Source organism: Podarcis liolepis (assembly GCF_965112155.1).
Source record: "Podarcis liolepis genome assembly, chromosome: 2".
NCBI lineage: Eukaryota > Metazoa > Chordata > Lepidosauria > Squamata > Lacertidae > Podarcis > Podarcis liolepis.
Genome location: NC_139555.1, coordinates 115,658,463 through 115,681,646, shown reverse-complemented (window position 1 = coordinate 115,681,646; position 23,184 = coordinate 115,658,463). Strand labels below are relative to the sequence as shown.

At 45.8% G+C, this 23,184-nt stretch overlaps 2 protein-coding genes across 2 annotated transcripts in view; both read right to left on the bottom strand.

The window, feature by feature from the left end:
- LOC310701289 (uncharacterized protein) overlaps nucleotides 1–23,184 on the bottom strand; it is a 229,835-nt gene that overhangs the window by 82,766 nt on the left and 123,885 nt on the right. The gene's annotated exons all lie outside the window — the stretch shown is intronic.
- Nucleotides 1–23,184, bottom strand: part of LOC310699271 (uncharacterized protein) — a 65,555-nt gene that overhangs the window by 2,222 nt on the left and 40,149 nt on the right. Inside the window, 10 exon segments of the mRNA XM_083486893.1 lie at nucleotides 1,340–1,471; nucleotides 2,695–2,727; nucleotides 4,915–5,033; nucleotides 5,833–5,855; nucleotides 6,522–6,752; nucleotides 7,701–7,796; nucleotides 10,088–10,559; nucleotides 16,414–16,559; nucleotides 17,671–17,843; nucleotides 19,391–19,906. Of these exon segments, the coding sequence (XP_083343019.1) occupies nucleotides 1,340–1,471; nucleotides 2,695–2,727; nucleotides 4,915–5,033; nucleotides 5,833–5,855; nucleotides 6,522–6,752; nucleotides 7,701–7,796; nucleotides 10,088–10,559; nucleotides 16,414–16,559; nucleotides 17,671–17,843; nucleotides 19,391–19,906 (1,941 nt within the window).

Sequence of the window (23,184 nt, the reverse complement as noted above, 5' to 3'; positions counted from 1 at the left end):
GATAATAATAATAATAATAATAATAATAATAATAATAATAATAATAATAATAATTTATTTATATCCCACCCTCCCCAGCCAAAGCCGGGCTCAGAGCGGCTAACAACAGTAAAAATAACACAGTTTACATAAAATCACAATCAATTAATTGAAATACATTCTAAAATCAATTCATTCTAAAAACAATTCAGAATCAATTAATGGCAACCATTGGGCTACAGTTCTGTGAGGATTACCAAAAGAGGGGGTCAGACTGTACCTTGGCCAAAGGCCTGGTGAAACAGCTCTGTCTTGCAGGCCCTGCGGAAATATGTCAAGTCCGCAGGGCCCTAGTCTCTTGTGACAGAGCGTTCCACCAGATCGGAGCCATATCCGAGAAAGCCCTGGCTCTAGTTGAGGCCAGGCTAACCTCTCTGTGGCCTGGGACCTTCAAGATGTTTTTATTTCAAGACCGTCAGGTCCTCTGTGGGGCATACCAGGAGAGGCGGTCCCATAGGTACGAGGGTCCTAGGCCGTATAGGGCTTTAAAGGTTAAAACCAGCACCTTAAACCTGATCCTGTACTGCACCGGGAACCAGTGCAGCTGGTATAGCACCGGGTGAATGTGATCCCGCAGCGAGGACCCCGTAAGGAGTTTCGCCGCGGCATTCTGCCCACGCTGGAGTTTCTGGGTCAGTCTCAAGGGCAGCCCCATGTAGAGTGAGTTACAAAAATCAAGTTTGGAGGTGACCGTCGCGTGGATCACAGTGGCTAGGTCACGACGAGAAAGGTAAGGAGCCAACTGCTTAGCTTGGTGGAGATGAAAAAATGCCACCTTTGCTATAGCTGCAATCCATGGAAAGGGAGGTGTCGAAGATTACACCCAAACTCTTAATGGATGGTGCTGGCACTAATTGCACCCCCGCAAGAGATGGGAGTTGCCCCCCCCCAATCCCATATCGTCCCGATCCAGCCAAGGGACCTCTGATCCAAGACAGATGCCAGGAACCAGTTTCCCTCTCAAATCTATAAGACTTAAGCAAATATGAGGTGGGTTTTATTTCTCCACAGTCAAAGTGTGTGTGTGGGGGGGAGAGTCACACAAGAGAATGAAAATGCACAGATCAGCATTAAATAAAAACACCTTCCCTCCATGATTCAGTTACTCAGATTCAGTTGGGCTTCCCATTCAGGGACAGCAGAGGACCACCGGGCAGGTTGGAGATCCTGTACTCACCTCCCGACTTCCCCACAGCCCAGATCCCTCCCTCAGGGCTTGAGTCCTTTCCTGTCACAGACTTCCTGATGATCCCCACAGCCCATCCTTCCCCAAAATGTGTGGCTCCTGTGAATCCCTTACATTTCAGCGCAGAATGGAGAAGGTTGAGTCTCTCAGGATTGTTCAACAGGTCTTGACTTTTGTGTCCGCATTTCACATGTTTACGATCCTCGGAGGGATGAGCTGCTGCTTTCTGACCCATAGTGATGTTTGCTGTTGAAGGGCAGGGGAGAGATGAAGAAAAAGAGAAGAGAGGAAGAATCACCTGGTGTCGTGATCCAAGAAACACCCCAATAAGCACATTCCCTCTCAAATCAACAGGATTTCCTGGCACTGCATTTAGGATTGGGGGAGCCATCTTTTGCTTCCTGACTTTGCTCACAATAAAAACATTTCCTTTTGGATTTCAAATCAGGGGTTTGTTCTTTGTATTCCACGTATTTATATTCTGTCCTGGTAGTTTGGGACAAGGAGGAAAACTGTCTGGAAAACATTTACCGTATTTTTCGCTCTATAAGACGCACCAGACCACAAGACGCACCTAGTTTTTGGAGGAGGAAAACAAGACAAAAAGTATTCTGAATCTCAGAAGCCAGAACAGCAAGAGGGATTGCTGCACAGTGAAAGCAGCAATCCCTCTTTCTGTTCTGGCTTCTGGGATAGCTGTGCAGCCTGCATTCGCTCCATAAGACGCACACACATTTCCCCTTGCTTTTTAGGAGGGAAAAAGTGAGTCTTATAGAGCAAAAAATACGGTACTCAGCTTTTCTGTATGAAAGAAGAGTGGAATATGTGAGTTTAGGGGTGGGGAGAATTCATCCACTTTCACCATTTTGGATTTCTGCGAGGGGACAAGCAGGTAAGCAGCGAACAGCCATAAAATCTTTATTTCCTCACTATGGTTAGAGGAGGGGACAGTATTAGTTTAGACCCATCAGTTAATTCTGGCTCAAGTGGAGACAGAATTAGGGGTATCAATGTGGATCAATAATTATGAAAACAATAGTGAATTTTGACTTCATAATTTGCAACTGAGCTTTCTACAAGGTGACTTTTCTGTGTAAGAAATGTAGTGGTGTTTTGAACCTTATTGCATTTTGAATCTTATTACAGGATTAATGCTATATCTGTCAGGGCACTCCTTTTATTCTGTGCATTTTTTGTTTAATTAATTTATTTATTTCACAAAAAATTATGTACCACTTTAAAATACCTCAAACTGGTTTACAAAAAAGATAAAATAAAATTATCGCTAAAAAAGATTTCAACAGTAATTTAAAACATACAAAAAGTAAAAACTACAGTTGTACATATGAATAATCTAAACATTGCTATAGTGCTACAAAGCTATTGATGGATCTAAAGTCTGCAGGACAGGCTGTTTAAGCCCCATGAAATACCAGTCCCCTGGCTCCCCTGTGAATTTGGTATTTTACCTTTCCAAAGCTGCTGTCTGAGTAACTGGGCATCTGAAGAAACAAAAAGATACAAAGCTTTAGCATGACAGTGTTGTACCTCAAATAAACCTCGTTACTAAAATATCATTTCATAACCATAGCATCTATTGTGTCTTTAATACTAAGTAGTTGAGCAAACAATTTAAAAAAAGAAAAAGGAAATCATATGAAGAATAGATTAAAAAAATTAAACTATCAAAATCAGAAAAGGCGAACCTGCAAGTCTAGAGGGGAAAAACATGTGAGGGACTATATTAAAAAACACCTTAAAATCCTTCAGCATCCATCACTGAAGTTTGTTCCTGAATTAGTTGACTATTGTGGAGGACTGAAGGATCATCAGAACAATGCCAATCTTTTAAAAGGGCACAGAGGACAACTGGATGCAGATTAACATCTGCTCCTATGAAACTGGTGAAAAAATAGCTGAAGTTGGAATGGTTAGACATCTGTATTCTTGGGGTTTATCCCTGTCTTAGGGGAATTGTTAAACACAGTGATATATCAAACTTACGGAGGAAAAATCAGCAGAGCTCTCATGCAACTAGAGGTCCTGCCTTACCAAACCTTTGAAATTATTTCAGACTGTTAACAAACATTTAGGCAGAGGCTGTTATTATTCATGCCCTGACCCTCTGATCTTGCAAGATTGTGGGAACTCTTGAGGTATTATTTTTTTTAATATTTTTTATTAAATTTTCTGTTTTACAATTTCAGATAAACATTTTACATACTTAAGATATCAATAATTTCCCTTCTTCCACTTCCATGGTTCATTTTACATATCTTTGTTCATTTTAAATATCTGCATATTTTACAAAAACTACACCAATCAGTTTTCCATTATTACATCCATCAAAACTTATTTACACTGTTGAATTTATCTTAATGTTGCCAGAGTTTTCAGCTGTACACATTTATTTCCCATATATTCAATAAACGTTTCCCAATCTTCTCTAAACGTACGTTCTTCTTGTTCTCTTATTCTATATGTTAAGCCTGCAAGTTGTGCATATTCTGTCAACTTAAGTCGCCAATCTTATTTAGTTGAACTCTTGAGGTATTAAGATGGCTGCCTCCCTACATTTGGCAGCTGCAGGTGGAAATCTAAGGAGGAGATGGCTCAGGATGTTACTCCACTGCTGAGAGACAAGAAGGCTAAGGCAGCAGTAGAGGAACTAGGTGATTATTGATGCCCTTTTCAATGCCCTTCCAGATGGCAAAACCCAAGCAGAGTTTGAGAACCTCCAAAAGGACCTCTCCAGATTGTGTTGATGGTCAAAAAAATGAAAGGAAGTTACTGTATAATTGTAAACCAATGAACAGCAGAGTAGAAAATCCTGGCTTTACTATAGACCCTGGTGCCTTTATTTGTGGTGGCCAAGAGACAGTACAGTCATACCTCGGGATAAATGTGCTTCAGAATAAGTATTTTTGGGTTGCGCTCCGCAGCGACCTGGAAGTAACAGAGAACGTTACTTCCGGGTTTTGCCACTTGCGCAGACGGTCAAAATGACGTCACGCGCGGAAGTGGCAAAATTTGACCCACACAGTTGTGTCTTACATTCTCTTCAGGATGCGAACGGGGCTCCGGAATGGATCCCGTTCGCATCGCGAGGTACCACTATACAGTCGTACCTTGGATCCCAAACACCCTGGTACTTGGACGTTTTGGCTCCCAAACACTGCAAACCCAGAAGTAAGTGTGTTTGTGAACATTCTTTGGAACCTGAACGTCTGATGGGGCTTCTGCGGCTTATGATTGACTGCAGGAGTTTCCTGCGCTTTGGTTTCCAAATGTTTTGGAAGTTGAATGGATTCCATTCAACTCCCGAGGCACCACTATATATCTCCCACCAGCACCCCTGTGCCCCATGAGTGACAATTAGTATTATTATTTATTAAATTTGTATACCGCCGTATACCCTTAGGTCTCAGAGCTGTTCATAAGATAAAAACACAGTATAAAAACTCAAAATCAAGACAAAAACAACCCAATAACCCCAACACATTTCAAAAGGGCATTGGATGTCAATCAGCCAATGTATATGGGGTATTCTGGGGGAAGCTAGTGGCAGCAATGCCACCAAGAAGGAAGAGATGATTGTGCTACCCTGTCTGTGGCCAAAACAGAATACAATGAGCGCTATGGACTAATATAATGCCCGGGGTAAAATCATCACAGCCATTCTTCTATACCTTTGAATTGCTTCACAACACCCTCCAGAAGTGGATTTATGTCACAAAATTCCAAGATCCCCCTCTTCAGCTCTTGAGGGAAAGCAGCTGAATTCTCCAATCTCTCTCTTTGCTCATACCTGGTGAAGAAAAACAACGGGGCACAGAGTAGAGGAGGTTTTGCACATCTCGCCATTCCAGTGTGTGATGGGATCCTTGACAAGAGTGTCAGCCGTGCCAGCCCTAAAATCCACAAGAGCATCTAGGATTTCATCAGATTCCCTAAATCTCTATGGCTGAAACATCTCCCCAATGTTTAAATGCTATCAGCTAGTAAATAGGTAAAGGTAAAGGGACCCCTGACCATTAGGTCCACTCGTGACCGACTCTGGGGTTGTGGCGCTCATCTCGCTTTATTGGCCAAGGGAGCCAGCGTACACCTTCTGGGTCATGTGGCCAGCATGACTAAGCCGCTTCTGGCGAACCAGAGCAGCGCACGGAAACACCGTTTACCTTCCTGCCGGAGCGGTACCTATTTATCTACTTGCACTTTGACGTGTTTCGAACTGCTAGGTTGGCAGGAGCAGAGACCGAGCAATGGGAGCTCACCCCATTGCGGGGATTCGAACCGTCAACCTTCTAATTGGCAAGTTCTAGGCTCTGTGGTTTAACCCATAGTGCCACCCGCGTCCCCAGCTAGTAGATACCTACATTAAAAACCTGCCAGGCACAACTCGCACCCAAACTCTCAACAAGGATGAAATGTCTCAACACTTTTCCTTTCCCACCCCTAGAGGGGCACAATTTCAACACTGTATGGTGTGGCATCCCACAGTCTCTCCCCCAGGAGCCCCTCAAAGACCAGTTTCCATCTACTTTCCTCTTGGGACCTTCCTTTCCACACAGTGATGCTATTGAAAATGAGAAGGATCCACTTACCTCTGCAAAGTCCTTCGCACATCCTAGAAGGGAAAAGAGAATGGAATTCACTGTCTACCACAGGCCGCTGTACGAAGACCCTCTTCATATCCTGGAATGGATGCCCTCTGGCCCATTCTATCAATTTTATTTTTCCAATTTTAAGTTCCGAAATTCAAGCCCTGCTCTGTGTCCCATCGGACGACAGTCCATGCTGCCCAACTTCTCTATCCCTCTCTTTCTTTGGTCAATGTTACTGAGCTCCGTTTTAGGCAAATATACATGCATGGTGAAGGTGATTACCCCAGAAACTGTGGTGTGGAATAGAAGAAAACTTTGGTCAAGAGACTAGCTCATGACTAAAATAGGCCCAAATGCCAGTACAGAACTGAGAGGAAAGGATAAATCAGAAAATTGGTAGCCAGAGAACAGCCTCTGGGAAGATCAACACAGGGCACAAAGGCAGCACTGCCAGGCTGGAAGGAGTTAGCAGGCAAATCCTCAGCAAAAGGCAGAAAACAGCATCTGTTTCCATCAACAGAAAATTAGGTTCTCTAGTCTGCAGTAATGTGAGCAAACCATCCCAGTTCTCTTGGATGCTCCTGTACACAAGAGACTTGATTAGAAACACTATAAACTGAGGAAGATAAAGGTTTGCAGGGAACCTTGCCCTGATGTGGAGCTATTTACTGTTTCTGCCACAGTCTTACCTGCAGGAGTTGAATCGCTGGCTTCTCACTTTTCTCCTTCATCTCCTTGATGATATTTTCAAGTGAGGAGAGTTTTCCGGAGAGTCTGGTCAGGTGCTCATCCCTTTTCCTTGCAATGTCCTTCTCCGCCTCTTCAATCTGATTCAGTAGTTGTTTTTCTTGCTCTTCCAGAAACTGGTGCAGTTGTCTGAACTTCTCCACTGCCTTCTGCCTCTCAGCTGCTGTTAATTTCTGCAAGAAGCAGATAGAAAGAGGAAAAGAGGAGGCAGAAATAAGAACTTGGTCAGCTTCTACAACATTAGGAGAGTTATGAGATTTCCATAGGAAGGGCATGTCTGACTGTTTCTAGGCATGAAATCAATATCCACCATAATCAGAGATAAAAAATGTTCAGCCAGTCCCCGTGGACACAAAACGCTCTTTCCTTAGTTTAGACTGGCAACTTTCATTTCATAGAAATGGTAGAGGCTAACTAACATGTTTATTTTAAAGTCGAAGGGCTGCTGATTCCCTGCTTTATAAGGCATTATCTTCATGAAAATAATATAGAAAATGAATTACAGTGGTGCCCTGCAAGACGAATGCCTCGCAAGACGGAAAACCCGCTAGACGAAAGGGTTTTCCGTTTTCAATGCGCTTCGCAGGATGAATTTCCCTATGGGTTTGCTTCGCAAGACGAAAATGTCTTGCGAGTCTTGAGATTTTCCCCCCGCTTCCCCCCCTTTTTCTAAGCCGCTAAGCCTTTAATAGCCTTTTAGCAGCTAATCCGCTAAACCGCTAAGCCTTTAATAGCTGCTAAACCACTAATAGCGCTAATCCGCTGAGCCGCTAATAGGGTTGCTTCGCAAGACGAAAAAACCGCTAGACAAAGATACTCGCGGAACGGATTAATTCCGTCTTGCGAGGCACCACTGTATATTAGGGGAAATTGCTTTGCCAAAATAAGTATAGAACACACATGGAAATTCGCACTAGAATACTGGTGAATTTTATTTAGGATGTTTTTTTAAAAAAACAACAACAGCACGCAAACTGATGTGGAAATTGTGTAGAACTGAACTGAAGATTGGAAAAATGAGAAATGGAGCGAAGCTTAAATAGACAGATTTTCCCATCCCTCCTCAGCCATGACTTGGATCTTCAAGTACTTCTTCCCATCCTATTAATAGCGACACTTACAAGGATGTCTTGGATTTTCTCCTCCACATCTGCTTGGTATGCCAGAATAGCTTCTCTCTCTTTCCTCAGATTCTTCAGGTGGCTACAGATCAAGCCCTAAAGGGAAAACAAAAGCTCAGGTTTGAATGAGACAGACACAGACACACAGACGGACACGCACAAACACACAGAGGTGTTGAATATACTGCCTATTTCTAGTGACCAGTGGTCCTGATATTAGCCTTTTTATGTAGCAATTGCTCTGATGTTCTAATCTTTGATATCTGATACCTAGCTTCTAGTTTTTGAAATCTGCCCTGACCTTTCTGGGCTTTTACCATCTTGGATCTGAATTGGGAGGTGGCGGGGGGGGGGGGAGGGAAGCAGTTGTCATGCAATTTACATAACAAACATCAGTCATGTAAATAGTATTCATGCAACTGGTGTTCAGAAGCATTATAGCCTCAATGAATCCACAGTTATTCCCCCCCCCCGCGCCCCAATCAAGATCCACCTTGATTTCCTACCTTGTACTCCTCAGAAGCCTCCTCCAGGGGGATCACTTTGTGCCGTTCATGCTCCCTGGATCTGTCACACACCACACAAATGGGGGTTTCGTGGTCTTTGCAGAAGAGCTTCAGAAGCTCCTTGTGTTTTTCACAGACTCTCCCCTTCTCCCCCCGAAGACTGAGCTTCTTGGTTATTTCCACAAAGTTAGCCAGCTGCCGATTGGGGATGAGATTCTTTGGCCGGACTGTTTGTCTGCAGTGAGGGCAGGAAGCTCGTGTGGCTCCCCCTCCCCAGCACTGGATCAGGCAGGATCGGCAGAAATTGTGCCCGCACTCTGCGATGGTCACTGGATCCTTGAAATACTCCAGGCAGATGGAGCAAGTGGCTTCATCGCAGAGATCCTTCACGGGGCTCTCAGCAGCAGCCATGGCGGAGAGACGGAGTTTAGTTTCACTTTCTCAGTTTTCACTCACTGGGCGTTTCCTTCCTGGAAATCGCTCAGATTCTCAGTGCTCACATGATTTGTGCTTGCGTGCAAGCTGACAACCCTATGCAGTTGCTTAAAAGTTTCCAGAGTATTGTTTCAATTATTATATTGTTTTTAATGCTCTTATATTGTTGCATACTACCAGGATGTTTTATGAGAGGGCAATGTGAGAATACTCTCAGAAATTAATAAAATAAACGAAGTCATTGACGTCATGAAGCAACAGAGTCCGCTTCAAGAAAATCCATGTTCCCAAGGGAAGATGTGTGTAGAAGAGTATGGCTGTGGTTTTTAATTTTTACAATTAGCAACCATGCATATTTGAAAATGTAAACAAGTGAAAATGCCTTCTGGCAGTTCCCTCACTACAAGGTTACAGGTAAGCAGGCAGAAGGCCTTCTGGGTAGTGGCGCCCACCCTGTGGAACACCCTCCCTTCAGATGTCAAGGAGATAAAGAAATATCTGGCTTTTAGAAGAAATCTTAAGGCAGCCCTGTTTAGGGAAGTTTTTAATGCTTGATGTTTTATCTTGTTTTGAGTGTTTTGTTGAGAGCCGCCCAGAGTGGATGGGGAAACCCAGCCAGATGAGTGGGGTACAAAATTAATAATAATAATAATAATAATAATAGCTGGATTAAGGTAAATTCAACAGTATAAAGTAAAATGAGGTAATATAGAAAGGTTGTAATGGAATATGTCGTAATAATGGGAAAATTAAAAGAACCATGGAAGGAGAAGAAGGGAAGACAATGGGAAGTCAATCATAATGGTGGATATGTAACTGAGAATTTCAATAAAAATGATCATAAAAAAGAAGAGGGTGGTTGTTGCTGTTGGCAAAAGTCAAATGCTCCTGATATTCTCTGTCATGAAGCTGAGGAAGACCTTGAAGTTACATATTGCATCTAGGATATGGTCAGTAACTTCTGGTCCCTTAGGGGACTGAGTGAGGCAGACATCGTGAGTTTGCTCCTCGAGTGACAACAGTGGCCAGTCTAGATAGGAATCAAGGCATCAGTTTCTCCAGAGAAAGTCACTTTCTCTTCTTGTGTGGGAGTACAAAAGTTTTCTCCTAGTGGCACCTGAATAGGTGCACCTGAGCTTGGTGGTATTTTGCTTTGTGAACATAAGTATCTTCTGCCATAGAGCCACTATTCTCAAAGCCTAAGCCAGTCTTTCCACATAAATAGTGCTCTTAAAAACAAAACACATTTTTAAAGGTTCTTTTTGAAGCAGAACAAAGTTTATGTTTTGTTTTGAATAGCACAGAGATGGGGCCCAATTTTTGATTCTCATTTAGGTCAGATTAGCAATTTATGTTTGCATTGCAGCTATGTTGAAAGCATATTTTGCACATGCACACATACAGATATGAAAGGATTGTGTTAGCAAGTGTCAAAAAAACATCCACCTTGTATTCCTGGGCAGCCTCTTCCTTGATGACCACAGTGTGTGATTTATGTTCTGGGCATCGCTCACAAACCAAACACACCAATTCTTCATCTTGTTTGCAGAACAGGTGGAGATTTTCTTTGTGCTTCTCACATAGTTCCTTTCTCTGGAGTTTGATTCTTTCTACTACATTTGCCAGCTGCCAATTGGGGCAGAAATTCCTGTTCCGGATCTTGTCCATGCAGGCGGGACAGTTGCAGTCCCCCATGTCAATTTCATCCCGTACCTCACAGTGCTTGGTGATGCAGCCTCGGCAGAAGTTGTGGCCACAGTTCAAGGTCACGGGGTCTGTCAGGAGGTCCTTGCAGATGGGGCACAAGACTTCCTCTTCTATGTTCGTGGATGGTGGTGCTGAGGCCATGACGGATCCAGAGTGTGTGGCTTTGCTGAGCTGAGAGGCGGCTGCAGGATGGCAGAAGAATGTGAAGGGACTGGGGAATGAAAAAATGTCTGTAAGGTAAAAGCTGTTAAGCATTAAGCATTTCCACATCCTTCCAGAGAAACTAACTCTGCATTTCACTTTCTTATGCAATGAAGCCTCCACAATTGGTCCCACTGCCTGAAACTCATCTATAAAACCAAAAATCATTTTCCACACTCCTTCACCTAAAATATCACCTTACCCATATGGGTCCACTAGAACATTCTGATCAGTGGAATTGACACTTTTCCAGGTGCCACATAATGCCCACACTGTGTATGTAAGAACTCAAAGGTTTAGTGTGATGGCAGAGATACTTGTGGAACCTCCTGCATGTTGATAGTTTCAGTGCCAGTTAGAATCATAGAATCATAGAGTTGGAATAGACCACAAGGGCCATCGAGTCCAACCCCCTGCCAAGCAGGAAACACCATCAGAGCACTCCTGACATATGGTTGTCAAGCCTCTGCTTAAAGACCTCCAAAGGAGGAGACTCCACCACACTCCTTGGCAGCAAATTCCACTGTCGAACAGCTCTTACTGTCAGGAAGTTCTTCCTAATGTTTAGGTGGAATCTTCTTTCTTGTAGTTTGGATCCATTGCTCCGTGTCCGCTTCTCTGGAGCAGCAGAAAACAACCTTTCTCCCTCCTCTATGTGACATCCTTTTATATATTTGAACATGGCTATCATATCACCCCTTAATCTCCTCTTCTCCAGGCTTAACATGCCCAGCTCCCTTAGCCGTTCCTCATAAGGCATCGTTTCCAGGCCTTTGACCATTTTGGTTGCCCTCCTCTGGACACATTCCAGTTTGTCAGTGTCCTTCTTGAACTGTGGTGCCCAGAACTAGACACAGTACTCCAGGTGAGGTCTGACCAGAGCAGAATACAGTGGCACTATTACTTCCCTTGATCTAGATGCTATACTCCTATTGATGCAGCCCAGAATTGCATTGGCTTTTTTAGCTGCCGCGTCACACTGTTGGCTCATGTCAAGTTTGTGGTCAACCAAGACTCCTAGATCCTTTTCACATGTGCTGCTCTCAAGCCAGGTGTCATCCATCTTGTATTTGTGCCTCTCATTTTTTTTGCCCAAGTGCAATACTTTACATTTCTCCCTGTTAAAATTCATATTGTTTGTTTTGGCCCAGTTCTCTAATCTGTCAAGCTCGTTTTGAAGTGTGATCCTGTCCTCTGGGGTGTTAGCCATCCCTCCCAGTTTGGTGTCATCTGCAAATTTGATCAGGATGCCCTTGAGTCCATCATCCAAGTCGTTGATAAAGATGTTGAATAAGACCGGGCCCAAAACAGAACCCTGTGGCACCCCACTAGTCACTCTTCTCCAGGATGAAGAGGAACCATTGAGGAGCACCCTTTGGGTTCGGTCAGCCAGCCAGTTACAAATCCACTGAGTGGTAGCATAGTCAAGACCGCATTTTACCAGCTTCTTTACAAGAATATCATGGGGCACCTTGTCAAATGCCTTGCTGAAATCAAGGTAGGCTACATCCACTGCGTTCCCTTCATCTACCAGGCTTGTAATTCTGTCAAAAAACGAGATCAGGTTAGTCTGACATGACTTATTTTTCAGAAATCCATGCTGACTATTGGTGATCACAGCATTCCTTTCTAGGTGCTCACAGACTGTTTGCTTAATGATCTGCTCCAGAATCTTCCCTGGTATTGATGACAGATTGACTGGGCAGTAATTATTTGGGTCCTCTCTTTCCCCCTTTTTGAAAATAGGGACAACATTTGCCCTCCTCCAGTCTGCCGGGACTTTGCCTGTTCTCCAGGAATTCTCAAAGATGACTGCCAGTGGTTCTGAGATCACATCTGCCAGTTCTTTTAATACTCTTGGATGCAGTTCATCTGGCCCTGGAGACTTGAATACATCTAGACTAGCCAAGTATTCTTGTACTATCTCCTTAGTTATTCTGGGCTGTGTTTCCTCTGCTGAATCATTTGCTCCAAATTCTTCAGGTCGGGCATTGTTTTCTTTATCGGAGAAGACTGAGGCAAAGAAGGCATTGAGGAGTTCAGCCCTTTCTGTGTCCCCTGTTTGCATTTCACCATCTTCTCCTCTGAGTGACCCCACTGTTTCTTTGTTCTTCCTTTTGCTACGAACATACCCATAAAAGCCTTTTTTGTTGCTTTTAACCTCTCTAGCAAGCCTGAGTTCATTCTGTGCTTTAGCTTTTCTGACTTTGTGTCTACACGTGCTGGCTATTTGTTTGAATTCCTCTTTGGTGGTTTCCCCCCTTTTCCATTTTTTGTACACATCCTTTTTTAATCTTAACTCAGCTAAAAGTTCTTTAGATAGCCACCCTGGCTTCTTTAGGCACCTTCCATGTTTCCGTCTCATTGATATTGCCTGAAGTTGTGCTTATACTATCTCCCTCTTAACAAACTCCCAGCCATCATGAACTCCCTTTCCTTTTAGTATTACTGTCCATGGGATCACACCCAGCACTTCCCTAAGTTTTATGAAGTCGGCTTTCTTAAAGTCAAGAAATTGAGTCCTAGTATGCTTGGCTGCTCCTTTCCGCTTGGAAAGGAGCTTGGCTGCTCCTTTCCGCTGTATAGTAAACTTCAGAAGAGCATGATCACTCGCGCCTAATGATCCTTCCACTTCTACCCCACTAACCAGGTCATCAACATTGGTTAGGACCAGATCTAAAATGGCTGTTCCTCTTGTTGCTTCTCCCACTTTCTGGACAATGAAGTTGTCTGCAAGGCCAGTGAGGAATCTGTTTGACCTTATGCTCTTGGCTGAGTTTGACATCCAACAAATATCCGGGTAATTGAAGTTCCCCATTACTACTATCTCCCTTCCTTTTGCATGCTTGGCCATCTGTTCCAGGAAGGCATCATCTATGTCCTCCGTTTGGCTTGGGGATCTATAGTAAACTCCCACAATGAGGTCACTGTTATTCTTCTCTCCCTTAATTTTGACCCAAATGCTCTCACTTTGGCTTTGAGGTTCTAAATCTTGGATCTCTTCACAGGTATACACATCCCTGACATATAACGCCACTCCTCCTCCTTTCTTGTCTGGTCTGTTTCTCTGAAATAGATTGTATCCCTCCATTATTACATTCCAATCGTGGGACTTATCCCACCAGGTTTCAGTGATGCCTATTATGTCATATTTAGTTTGCTGTACCAAGAGCTCAAGCTCATCTTGTTTATTTCCCATGCTTTGCGCATTAGTATACAAACATTGAAGTCCATTAATCATTCCCCCGTGTCTCTTATTTAAGGATTTTTTCCTCCCACCACTAGGTCTGTGTGCTGTTTGCTCCATTTGGTCTATGACATTTGGATGATCATCTTCATCAATTGATAGACTCCTACCTTCAGGAGCACTGTCTCCCTCCCCCACATTAGTCAGTTTAAAGCCCTCCTGATGAGGTTTCTGAGATTTTTTGCAAAAACATTCCTCCCAACCGTTGTGAGGTGCAGCCCAGTTGATGGCATTCTTATTTAGACAAGCCTACCTAGCAGTTATAGGGACGTGGGTGGTGCTGTGGGTTAAACCACAGAAGGTCGGCGGTTCGAATCCCCACAATGGGGTGAGCTCCCGTTGCTTGGTCCCTGCTCCTGCCAACCTAGCAGTTCGAAAGCACGTCAAAGTGCAAGTAGATAAATAGGTACCGCTCCGGCGGGAAGGTAAACGGCATTTCTGTGTGCTGCCCTGGTTCACCAGAAGTGGCTTAGTCATGCTGGCCACATGACCGGAAGCTGTACGCTGGCTCCCTCCGTCAGTAAAGCGAGATGAGCGCCGCAACCCCAGAGTCGGTCACGACTGGACCTAATGGTCAGGGGTCCCTTTACCTTTACCTATAGTAACCAATCCGTAACATGGCTCCTTACATCTTCCACTGATTTCAATTTAGGTTCCCCCCGTAAAGTACAACAATTTCCTGTAAGTTACCCACTGTCTATCCTTATTCACTGTCTTGATTGTAATGGCCTCAATAGGAGATAGCCATAGGTGTATTTTCCTTTCCAGCAAATTTTTATATGTCTCCTAAATTCTATACAGATTGTTCCCAAGAAGGTGATTCATAAAACTCTGGGTGGCTACCAACAGAATATTAAAATACAATAACCTATTAAACATTAAAAGCTTCCCTAAACAGGGCTGCCTTCAGATGTCTTCTAAAAGTCTGGTAGTTGTTTTTCTCTTTGACATCTGGTGGGAGGGCATTCCACAGGGAGGGCGCCACTACCGAGAAGGCCCTCTGCCTGGTTCCCTGTAACTTGGCTTCTCGCAGCGAGGGAACTGCCAGAAGGCCCTGGGCACTGGACCTCAGTGTCTGGGCAGAACGATGTGGGTGGAGACGCTCCTTCAGCCCACATTCGCCCAGAGTTGAAGCTCTCAGCTGGCATCTCACTCCAACACAAAATGCAAACACTTCTATTTCTGCACATGATGCTATCTGGGAACTCATATGGAATCCCAGTTTCAATACTATCTATGCCTGCAAAGGTTTGCAGTGGGCATAACTGCTTCATTTCTGATCAGCCCTGTTCTGATACGTCCTGCTGAAATCCTATAATTTTTCATACCACATATGTTATTTGATGGGGGGCGGGGCGGGTTTGTCCCCTTTTGTTCCATGACATTTCAAGAGTCTGGAACTATTGCAAAATAATTCCTAAGCGGTGTGGATGTGTGGGTGCTTTAGCGTCAATCCATTACTGGTGCACTATAACTACATCAATGATACATTGCAGTACACACTTGCAAAAGCCCTCCAGTATAGAGGGGCCCCTCAACAGCCTGCTAGGGAGGTTTTGGAGCTTTTCTTTAATACTGTTTCATCTTTTTGGCTTTCATATACCTCTCAAATAACCATGTACTCTGGGTTGTCCTTACATTAATATCAATAAAGTGGAATATAACTGATTTAAAACCATCAATAGAAAAGTTGTACTAACAACTACTACAACAAAATAGTGTAAAACCATAAAAAGCATAAGATCATGAACAATTTATGCAGCACTAAAAACCAGCTAGAGAGAAAACAAAACTTATAAAGTATATAAAGTCATAATTACATAACCTCCAAGTGTCCCTATTTTCCAGGCACAGTCCTGAAATTACAAAAGCCATCCTGGCTTTTGATTTGATCCTGGGATGTCCCTATTTTTCTCACCGGCGCAGCAACTGGTAAGCTTGGGAGGACTATTAGCCAGCACTTGTTTTGAGCAGTGGTGATGGCAATGGTAGCTGCAAGGAAGCATCCTATTGCCTCTCCGTGGCCACCACCGCTGGCCTTATAGCATGTTGAACAAATTTGCCCCAGGGATCTTCCTCAGAGTGTAAATTGCTTTGTGAGAAGAAGGAGTCTGACACCGAGATGAGGCCAAACCAAAGTCCAGCACTTGACTGATCCCAGCCTTGCTAAGCAGTTTGGGGCTGCTGTTGTTTCAGCAGCAAGGGGTACAAGTAGTTAGCCTTGCCTAGGGTACAAAATAATCTGGAGCAGGCACTATCGTAGGCATGTTCACCCATCAAGTTCAAGGGTCCCCTTCCTATCCTCCCCAATCCTCCTTATGGGTGCAATAGGACGGCCATCCTTACTGGAAAGCGAACCCTCCTGGTCCCAATCCTCAGTCACTCCCCAGCACCACAGCCCCTCCTGGAGCGGGACTCCCAGCCCCTCCTTCCTATGGGGAGCAGCGGAGACCCAGGCCTGGCAGCGACTCCTCCAGTCTGTAGGAACTGGGCAGGTATGGTGAGCCCCTCCTAAGCCAGGAAAAGGCCACTTGCCCTCACCCCAGATTGTGGGACCAGGCTGTCCCTTGAACCAATTTGTGTGTGTATATATGCAACCCATGGACTGAAGACTTACGTGAGAAGTAGGTGCATGAAGAATAGAAGAGCACCACCAACATTTACCCCGAAGTTGTTTTGTCTGAAGGACAGTGGCAGCTGCTGCTGCAACCTGATCCACTCAGCCATAGCTGTCAAGCGTCCCTTATTTGGCGAGACAGTCCCTTATTCCCAGTGCCATGTCCCGCTGCTGTCCCTTATTGATGAGGCTTCGTTTGGCTGCTGGCTGGGCTTTCTGCCTTTGGCTCGGAGGGGCTCAGAAGTTGAACATACCTGTGCCCGGAAAATCCCTTATTTTGGCTTCTGATCCCTTATTTTCGAGGCTACTGGTCCCTTATTTTCAAATCTGTAAGTTGACAGCTATGAATCAGCACATATACCAGACCTTTCCAAACTGTGCGTTGTGACTGAGTGTGTCAGCTGCAGTGTGTAGGTGTGTCACATGAACGCCCCCACGCTCCTGGAAAGGTGTTAGTTTGACCCGGGGGTCCTCAAACCTTTTAAACAGGGGGCCAGTACACTGTCCCTCAGGCACTGTTGGGGGCCAGACTATGAACAAATATGAACGAATTCCTATGCACACTGCACATATTTTATTTGTAGTGCACAAAAATCAGGAAAAACAATACAATACAAATATTCCCAGCAGTGGAAATAAACAGTCCTGCTTCTCTACCTTTGAAGGTGACTCCGAAACTTGCATATTGGTGAAAGTACCTTATGCATACTATTGCAGATAATTGCTTCGCAAAGATATATTAGGCAAAACAACATACAAAAAACGTGAATTTTAGGAGGAACACAGACTAAAATGGTGACAAATTTTCAAGAGTACCTTTTCTTGAAAAATATATTAAAAGAACACTAATGTGGAAATGTGGAGAACTGAAAGTAAGATTGCAAAAACAAGACACCAAAATGGACAGATTCAGCCATCCCTACCAGGGAGTAAATCCACTGAAAGCAGTGCAGTTACTTCTGAGGCTTTCTTCCCTAATGTGTCCATACAATCATATGCATGCCTGCTCAGAGGTAAGTCCCACTGAATTCAATAAGGCTTACTCCCAGGTAAGCACACAGGGAATTACAGCCTTTGGGGTGGGAAACCTGACTAAGCTCACAAAGCTCACTAACTTAACTGCACGAATGCCAGTGTGCGTGGAGCCTTTTGCACAGGAATAGGCACCACTGAATGCTGCAGAGATTATGCCAAAGCAGGCACGTTTAGGAAGCCGCCAGCGCCAAAAGGAGGAGCAAAATGAGCAGCTCTGCATACCCAGTGCCGGCAAGACGACCCTGGGCCCGGCCGGCCATGGCAGATGGACGCAGCGGCAGCAGCAGGCGGCTGGCTCACTGGGCAAGGCGGCGCTGCACTGCTTGGCTCCCATCTGCGCTCCCACAGCAAGCCCAAGCAGCCTCCACGTGGAGTATTGCGGCCTGCAGAAGTACCTGTGCGGGGAAGGACGGGGCTAGCAGAGGGGGCGGGGCTGGAGGAAAGGAGCAGCTGGCATGACTGTCCGGGATCCCCTCCCACCCTGCTGCTATGGAACTTGTCCGCCTTTGCATCCCACAGCAGCCCTGTGAGGTGGGCAAGGCAGAGAGGTGCACGCCGCAGCCCACAGAGGATTTGGGCTTAGAGGCAGTGTGGCCTGGGGGTGGGCCGGGTTCAGGACACTGGCGGGCCGGATGTGGCCTGTGGGCTGTAGTTTGAGGACCCCTGGTTTAACCTCTCTTTTGCTAGTTAAACTGAATTACTGTGTTGCAAAATGACGCATGTCTAAAAAGCGTGTCAGCAACGTGAAAAGTTTGGAAAGCTCTGGTGGATACTATAACAAGAGCCTTGCTCATGGTGGAACATGGCTGACATCAAGTGGTCCCCTGGAGAACTGCACCCAGCGTGGTCTTCATTGGAGCAATGAAACCCCACAGTCCCTAATTAGGAAAAGGGCCGAGGGGCAGATTTCCTTCCCTTGCTGTGTAAAGGGTCCTTCCAGGCTGGCTTATTCTGCAGCATGTTCCTGACACAGTAAAAGGGCATTAGCACTGGGGAGACTGGGCCTTTGGTGTGCTGAACTCCCTCCCGCCCTGGTTGTTGGACCTATGTGAATCTGGAGAGAGGGGGCAGGGAGGAAGGTGAAGGGGTGTCTTCTCCCTTCTCTGAAGCACCTCAATAGCCACCAAAGAGAGAACAAGAATGCTAGCTGCTGCCCTCGAGGGGCTGAGAGAGGCCTCCTGCTACCCCTGGCAACTGTCTCCTCTCTTTGCTAGGGAGAAAGACTTAAGAGGCTTGGAGACATCTCCACTACCCTGAACACTTAACTCTCCCCCTTATTGGCCAACGGGGGCTGCACATGTGGGGCATGGAGAGATCTCTTGCTCTGTGGGGAAGTGTGATCTGGTGGGAGGGCGTTCCAAAGATACTGAAAAGACCCTCTTTGGTGGGGCATCTCCCATCCAGGGTGGGGACAACAGGGAAGACACCATGTGGATTATAAAGGGCAGACTTGGCCAAGTTTCTGGACTACAACTCCCATCAACTCTGGATTCAGTGAGATTTCTCTCTGAGGAAGTGTGGCGATGTGGAGGCTGCATTTGCAAAGGGTTGGAAGTTGGGGCCTCACAGACAGTCTTCTTATTTCTTTCCTGCCTGAGATGCACAAGCTGTAGTTGCAAAAGGTGCCTGGAGGGATTGTTCTCCAGTGATCTATTAATCAATGTGGGCATTTTAACAGCTGGTGGAGGTCCTGTCATGAGAGGAAGGTGAACAACAGAACCAGGATCGCAGGGGGTGGCAAGTGAATTCTTTGGAGAAATAGATTGTTTATAATTGAGACGGTTAAAGTGTTTCCCTCTCTTTAAGGACTCCACTGCAGAGGGAATTCTGGGAAAGCAGAGGGAAAAGAAAATCCCAGATTTTGTTTTGTCGTTTTCTCCAAGTGTGACTGGAATGACTCCTCTCACAGGGCCTCTGAAAAGCTGTCAATTCTGCTCCTAACAGGAGATCCTGAGTTGGGTTTCATTTCCCCACAAACAAAAGAAAGGGAGAAGGGTCTCCCCAAAGAACAAGGCTCCTGAGAATGTGTGGAGTTCAGCCCCTGAGTCAGCGTCAGAAAGAGACACATATCCCTCTTCATAGTCCAGAGTCACTCGGATCCTCTTGGGCTCCTCACTCAGGGACAGAGGAAAGTAATCAGGGGATGTGAAGGCCCTATACTTGCCAAGCCACTTCTCCAAAGCCCAGATGCCTCCCTCAAACCTTAAGGGGAAGAAGTCCTTTCTCTCCACAGACTTCCTGGCAACCCCCAGAGCCCACCATTCCTCACTTCCCATATTGACTTCCCAGAAATGTCTGCCTGCTGTGAATCCCTCACATCCCAACACACAAGGCATGTCACTGAATCTCTGAGGATAATTGGACAGGACTTGATGTTTGCTTCCCTTTCTCACACTTTTCCGATCCTCGGACAGGATGAGACTGGGATGGGCTGTGTCTGGATCCAGAGTGACATTTGCTGTTGAGAGAAGATGAGGAAAAGAGAAGAGAGACAGAATCAGCCAAGAGTCAGAGATGGACATCCTGATCCAAAATAACACCAAGAAGAAGCAGATTCCCTCTCAGATAAATGGGACTTCCTCACGTTCCATTCAGGATTGGGACCCTCCCCTCTTTCTCCCAGACTAACCTCAGAATAAATACCTTCCCTGTGGGTTTTTATCTACTTCTTTTTCTGCCATTTTTCTCAACATATTTTATTGTGTCCCTCCTGTCAATTCAGTCACCCTTCAAGAAGCAAAACAGCCCAGAAAATATTCCCTCATATCTTCTATGCAGTGAAGGGGAGGAGGGTAGGATGGGGGCAAGAGGAGAAAAATGGTCCTCCTTTGAACCTCTCTGTGTGAATTGCCCATTTGGGGCTTTCAGAGACTTACATTGAAATCAGGGGGAAGAAATCAAATTAGGCAACCTAACAAATTCCCTTCCTTTGCAAACCTCCAGCATTGTTTTCTTACAGCCATGATACCACTACACACACATTTGTTGTCCTAAAGGAGGCTAAAGTCTGACTAAGAGTTAAAAGATTTTGAGCTTGGCAACAGTGATCCTAAAGTTTCTTTACTGTCCTGAAAAGACACCTGCATTTTTATATTTAAGCATTTTGATATTAGCTGTGCAGAGACTGAATCCAGCACTTTATAGCACATCAAGGACAAGCTGGCTGTAGTGGGAGCATACTAGCTAGGATTGCCATATTTAAAATAGTAACTATGGACAAAATATTGTTTACCTTTACCCACAAAGTTGTTGTGGGTTCCCCCCTGCTAAGTGGTTGAGGTTTTCTAAGGAAATCTTCTGGGGGGGGGAGGGGCGAAGGAAGGCATCTCGAACAGGCTGCAGCGGTGCCAGAGGGATCCCAGCACCGTCTGTACGGCGCTGGAGTTGCACCGGCGGCAAACTGCTATAAAGTGCATGTGCAGCATTGCTATGTACTATGCATGCGTGCGACGGCACACATGCACGGTACTTAGCAGTTTGCTGCCAGTGCTGGGATCCTCCGCTCTCAGCTGCAGCTACAAACGGAGGATCCTCTAAAGCAGGGGTCTGCAACTCGCGGCTCCGGAGCCGCATGTGGCTCTTTTACACCTTTGCCGCGGCTCCGGGGCGGATACTAGTGAGGGGAGGAAGCGCATTGTGCGCCCCGACACTCCTCACTGTGGCGGGCGCTGTACTTATGGCAACGGAGAGGTCAGAGTTGCCATGAGTTCCAAGAAAGACAAACATGGAGTCCAGCACACTTCCCTGCGCAGCTCTGCAGCCTGTCCGTGCTGATCCAAAGATCCTTCCTGCCTCTCCCTCTTGCCGGTAGCAGAGATAAACACAGCGGTGAAGCAATTGCAGCAATAATTCAGAGCAGACACAAAGGCTTTCTTATCTTCTTTTGCCTTTAATCATGAAGTTTAACAGCTTAACTTCAAACCTGGTGAAAGCTCACCCATTGCGTCCTCCCTTCGCAAAAGCGAAACCAGACTGAAACTCTCGGAGTCAAGCCACTCCCGTAGAAGTTTCTAACCACGCCTCAGGAAAGAGACGTCACCACAGAACTCTTTAACCCTGTGAGTTCTGAAACCCATAACACCCCCTCTCGTCACGAATCCTGAGGGAAACTGTGAACCCCTATTTACAGACTTCTTTGAGTTCAACTCACCTCCCATTGCCTTTTGCCTCCCACTGGCATCTATCCCAGGCAATTGTTGAATCCCTTCCACACTCCCAGAATCACACTGTGCGAAACCAACCCACGCACTGGTGACCTGAAACCTTTCCAGTGGAATCCCCTTTGTGGTGCGAGTTGACCGCCGGAGCACAACCTCGGGCGCTCCTCCTGACCCACTGGGATCAGTACGTGTGTCTCCAGCAAGCTCAGAAGACTCCCCCTCTGACTTGCTGCGTTTTCGGGCCTCCTGCACTTGGCTAACAGGAGATGAAGGCTCGCTTTTGGGTTCTCTCTTAACCTGTGGAGAAACCCACCCCTGTGCCTGACCATCATCAGAGACCTGGTCTTCAGCAACAGGCTCCGCCTCTGACTCTCCTTCCTCTCTTTCTTCCTCCCTTTCCTCCCCCTCAGAATCGGACAAGCATTCTGAGAGAAAATCAGGATCAACCTTTGGTCGTGACCAACCACCCTGCTCAAAGAACTCAGCATGCTTGCTGACCAGCAGCTTGGTCTGATCACCCTCTGGGTATGCAAACTTCCACCCATTTGTTGCAGGATCATATCCACAGAAGATCATGTCCTGGCACCTAGGACCTCCCTCCTTCCGTTGCGCTGTTGGTATTGGCACTGAAGCCCTGGAACCGAAAGAACGGAAGAAATGCACCTGTGGCTTTTGCTTGTGCAACAGAAAATACGGTGTGTCCCCTACATCGTGATTGTAGGACCTGTTAAAAACAAAGCTGGCAAATTTCCAAGCCTCACTCCAAAAGCTCTGAGGCAGCCCAGAGTCACACAGTAAAACCCTGACAACTCCAGCCAGTGCTTCACTCCTGTGCTCTGCCAAGCCTCTCTCTTGAGGAGACTTTGCACCCGTCACCTGGTGACGAATTCCTTTTTCCTTGAAAAACTCCTTCAGAGCAGACCCAGTGAACTGTGCCCCACGGTCACTCCTGAACTCTTGCACCTTGGTGGAGAACCTCAGTTTCACCTCCGCAACCCAATCCTGGATCAGTTGCGCCGCCTCTCTCTGCGACCTGAGAGAGAAACACCATAAATTCTGAGAAAAATCATCTGCTATCGTTAGCAGAAACCTAGCCCCACCCAGACTCTCACATTTCATTGGCCCTGTAAGGTCTGTGTGAACCAACTCAAAAGGTTTTGTGGTTACCCTCTTTACCCCGGGAAACCTGCACCTTTGAACCTTGCTGCTTGAATCATGGCTGGGAACACTAGCACACTGCGCCTTTGCTTTTCCTGCATTCCCACCACCCTCCAGAGGTGTCTCCAGAACAAAGAGATTGTCCTTGCCCTCCACATCGATAAGCAGCTTCCCCCCTCTGGAAATAGAACAGGTGTTATTTTCAAAACAAATTTTGTACCCCTGCTTCGCAAGAGCTGGTACAGATAACAGACAACACTTCATCCCTGGTACAATGAAGCACTCCAGCTCCGCCTGCAAAACAGAAACATATACATTTGTAATATTAGAAACTTTCCGTTTTGTCCCGTCAGCTAATGTGACAGTCATTCCAGTTAAAACAGCCCTGCAATTCCGCAGCTCCCCAGCAGATGGCGTT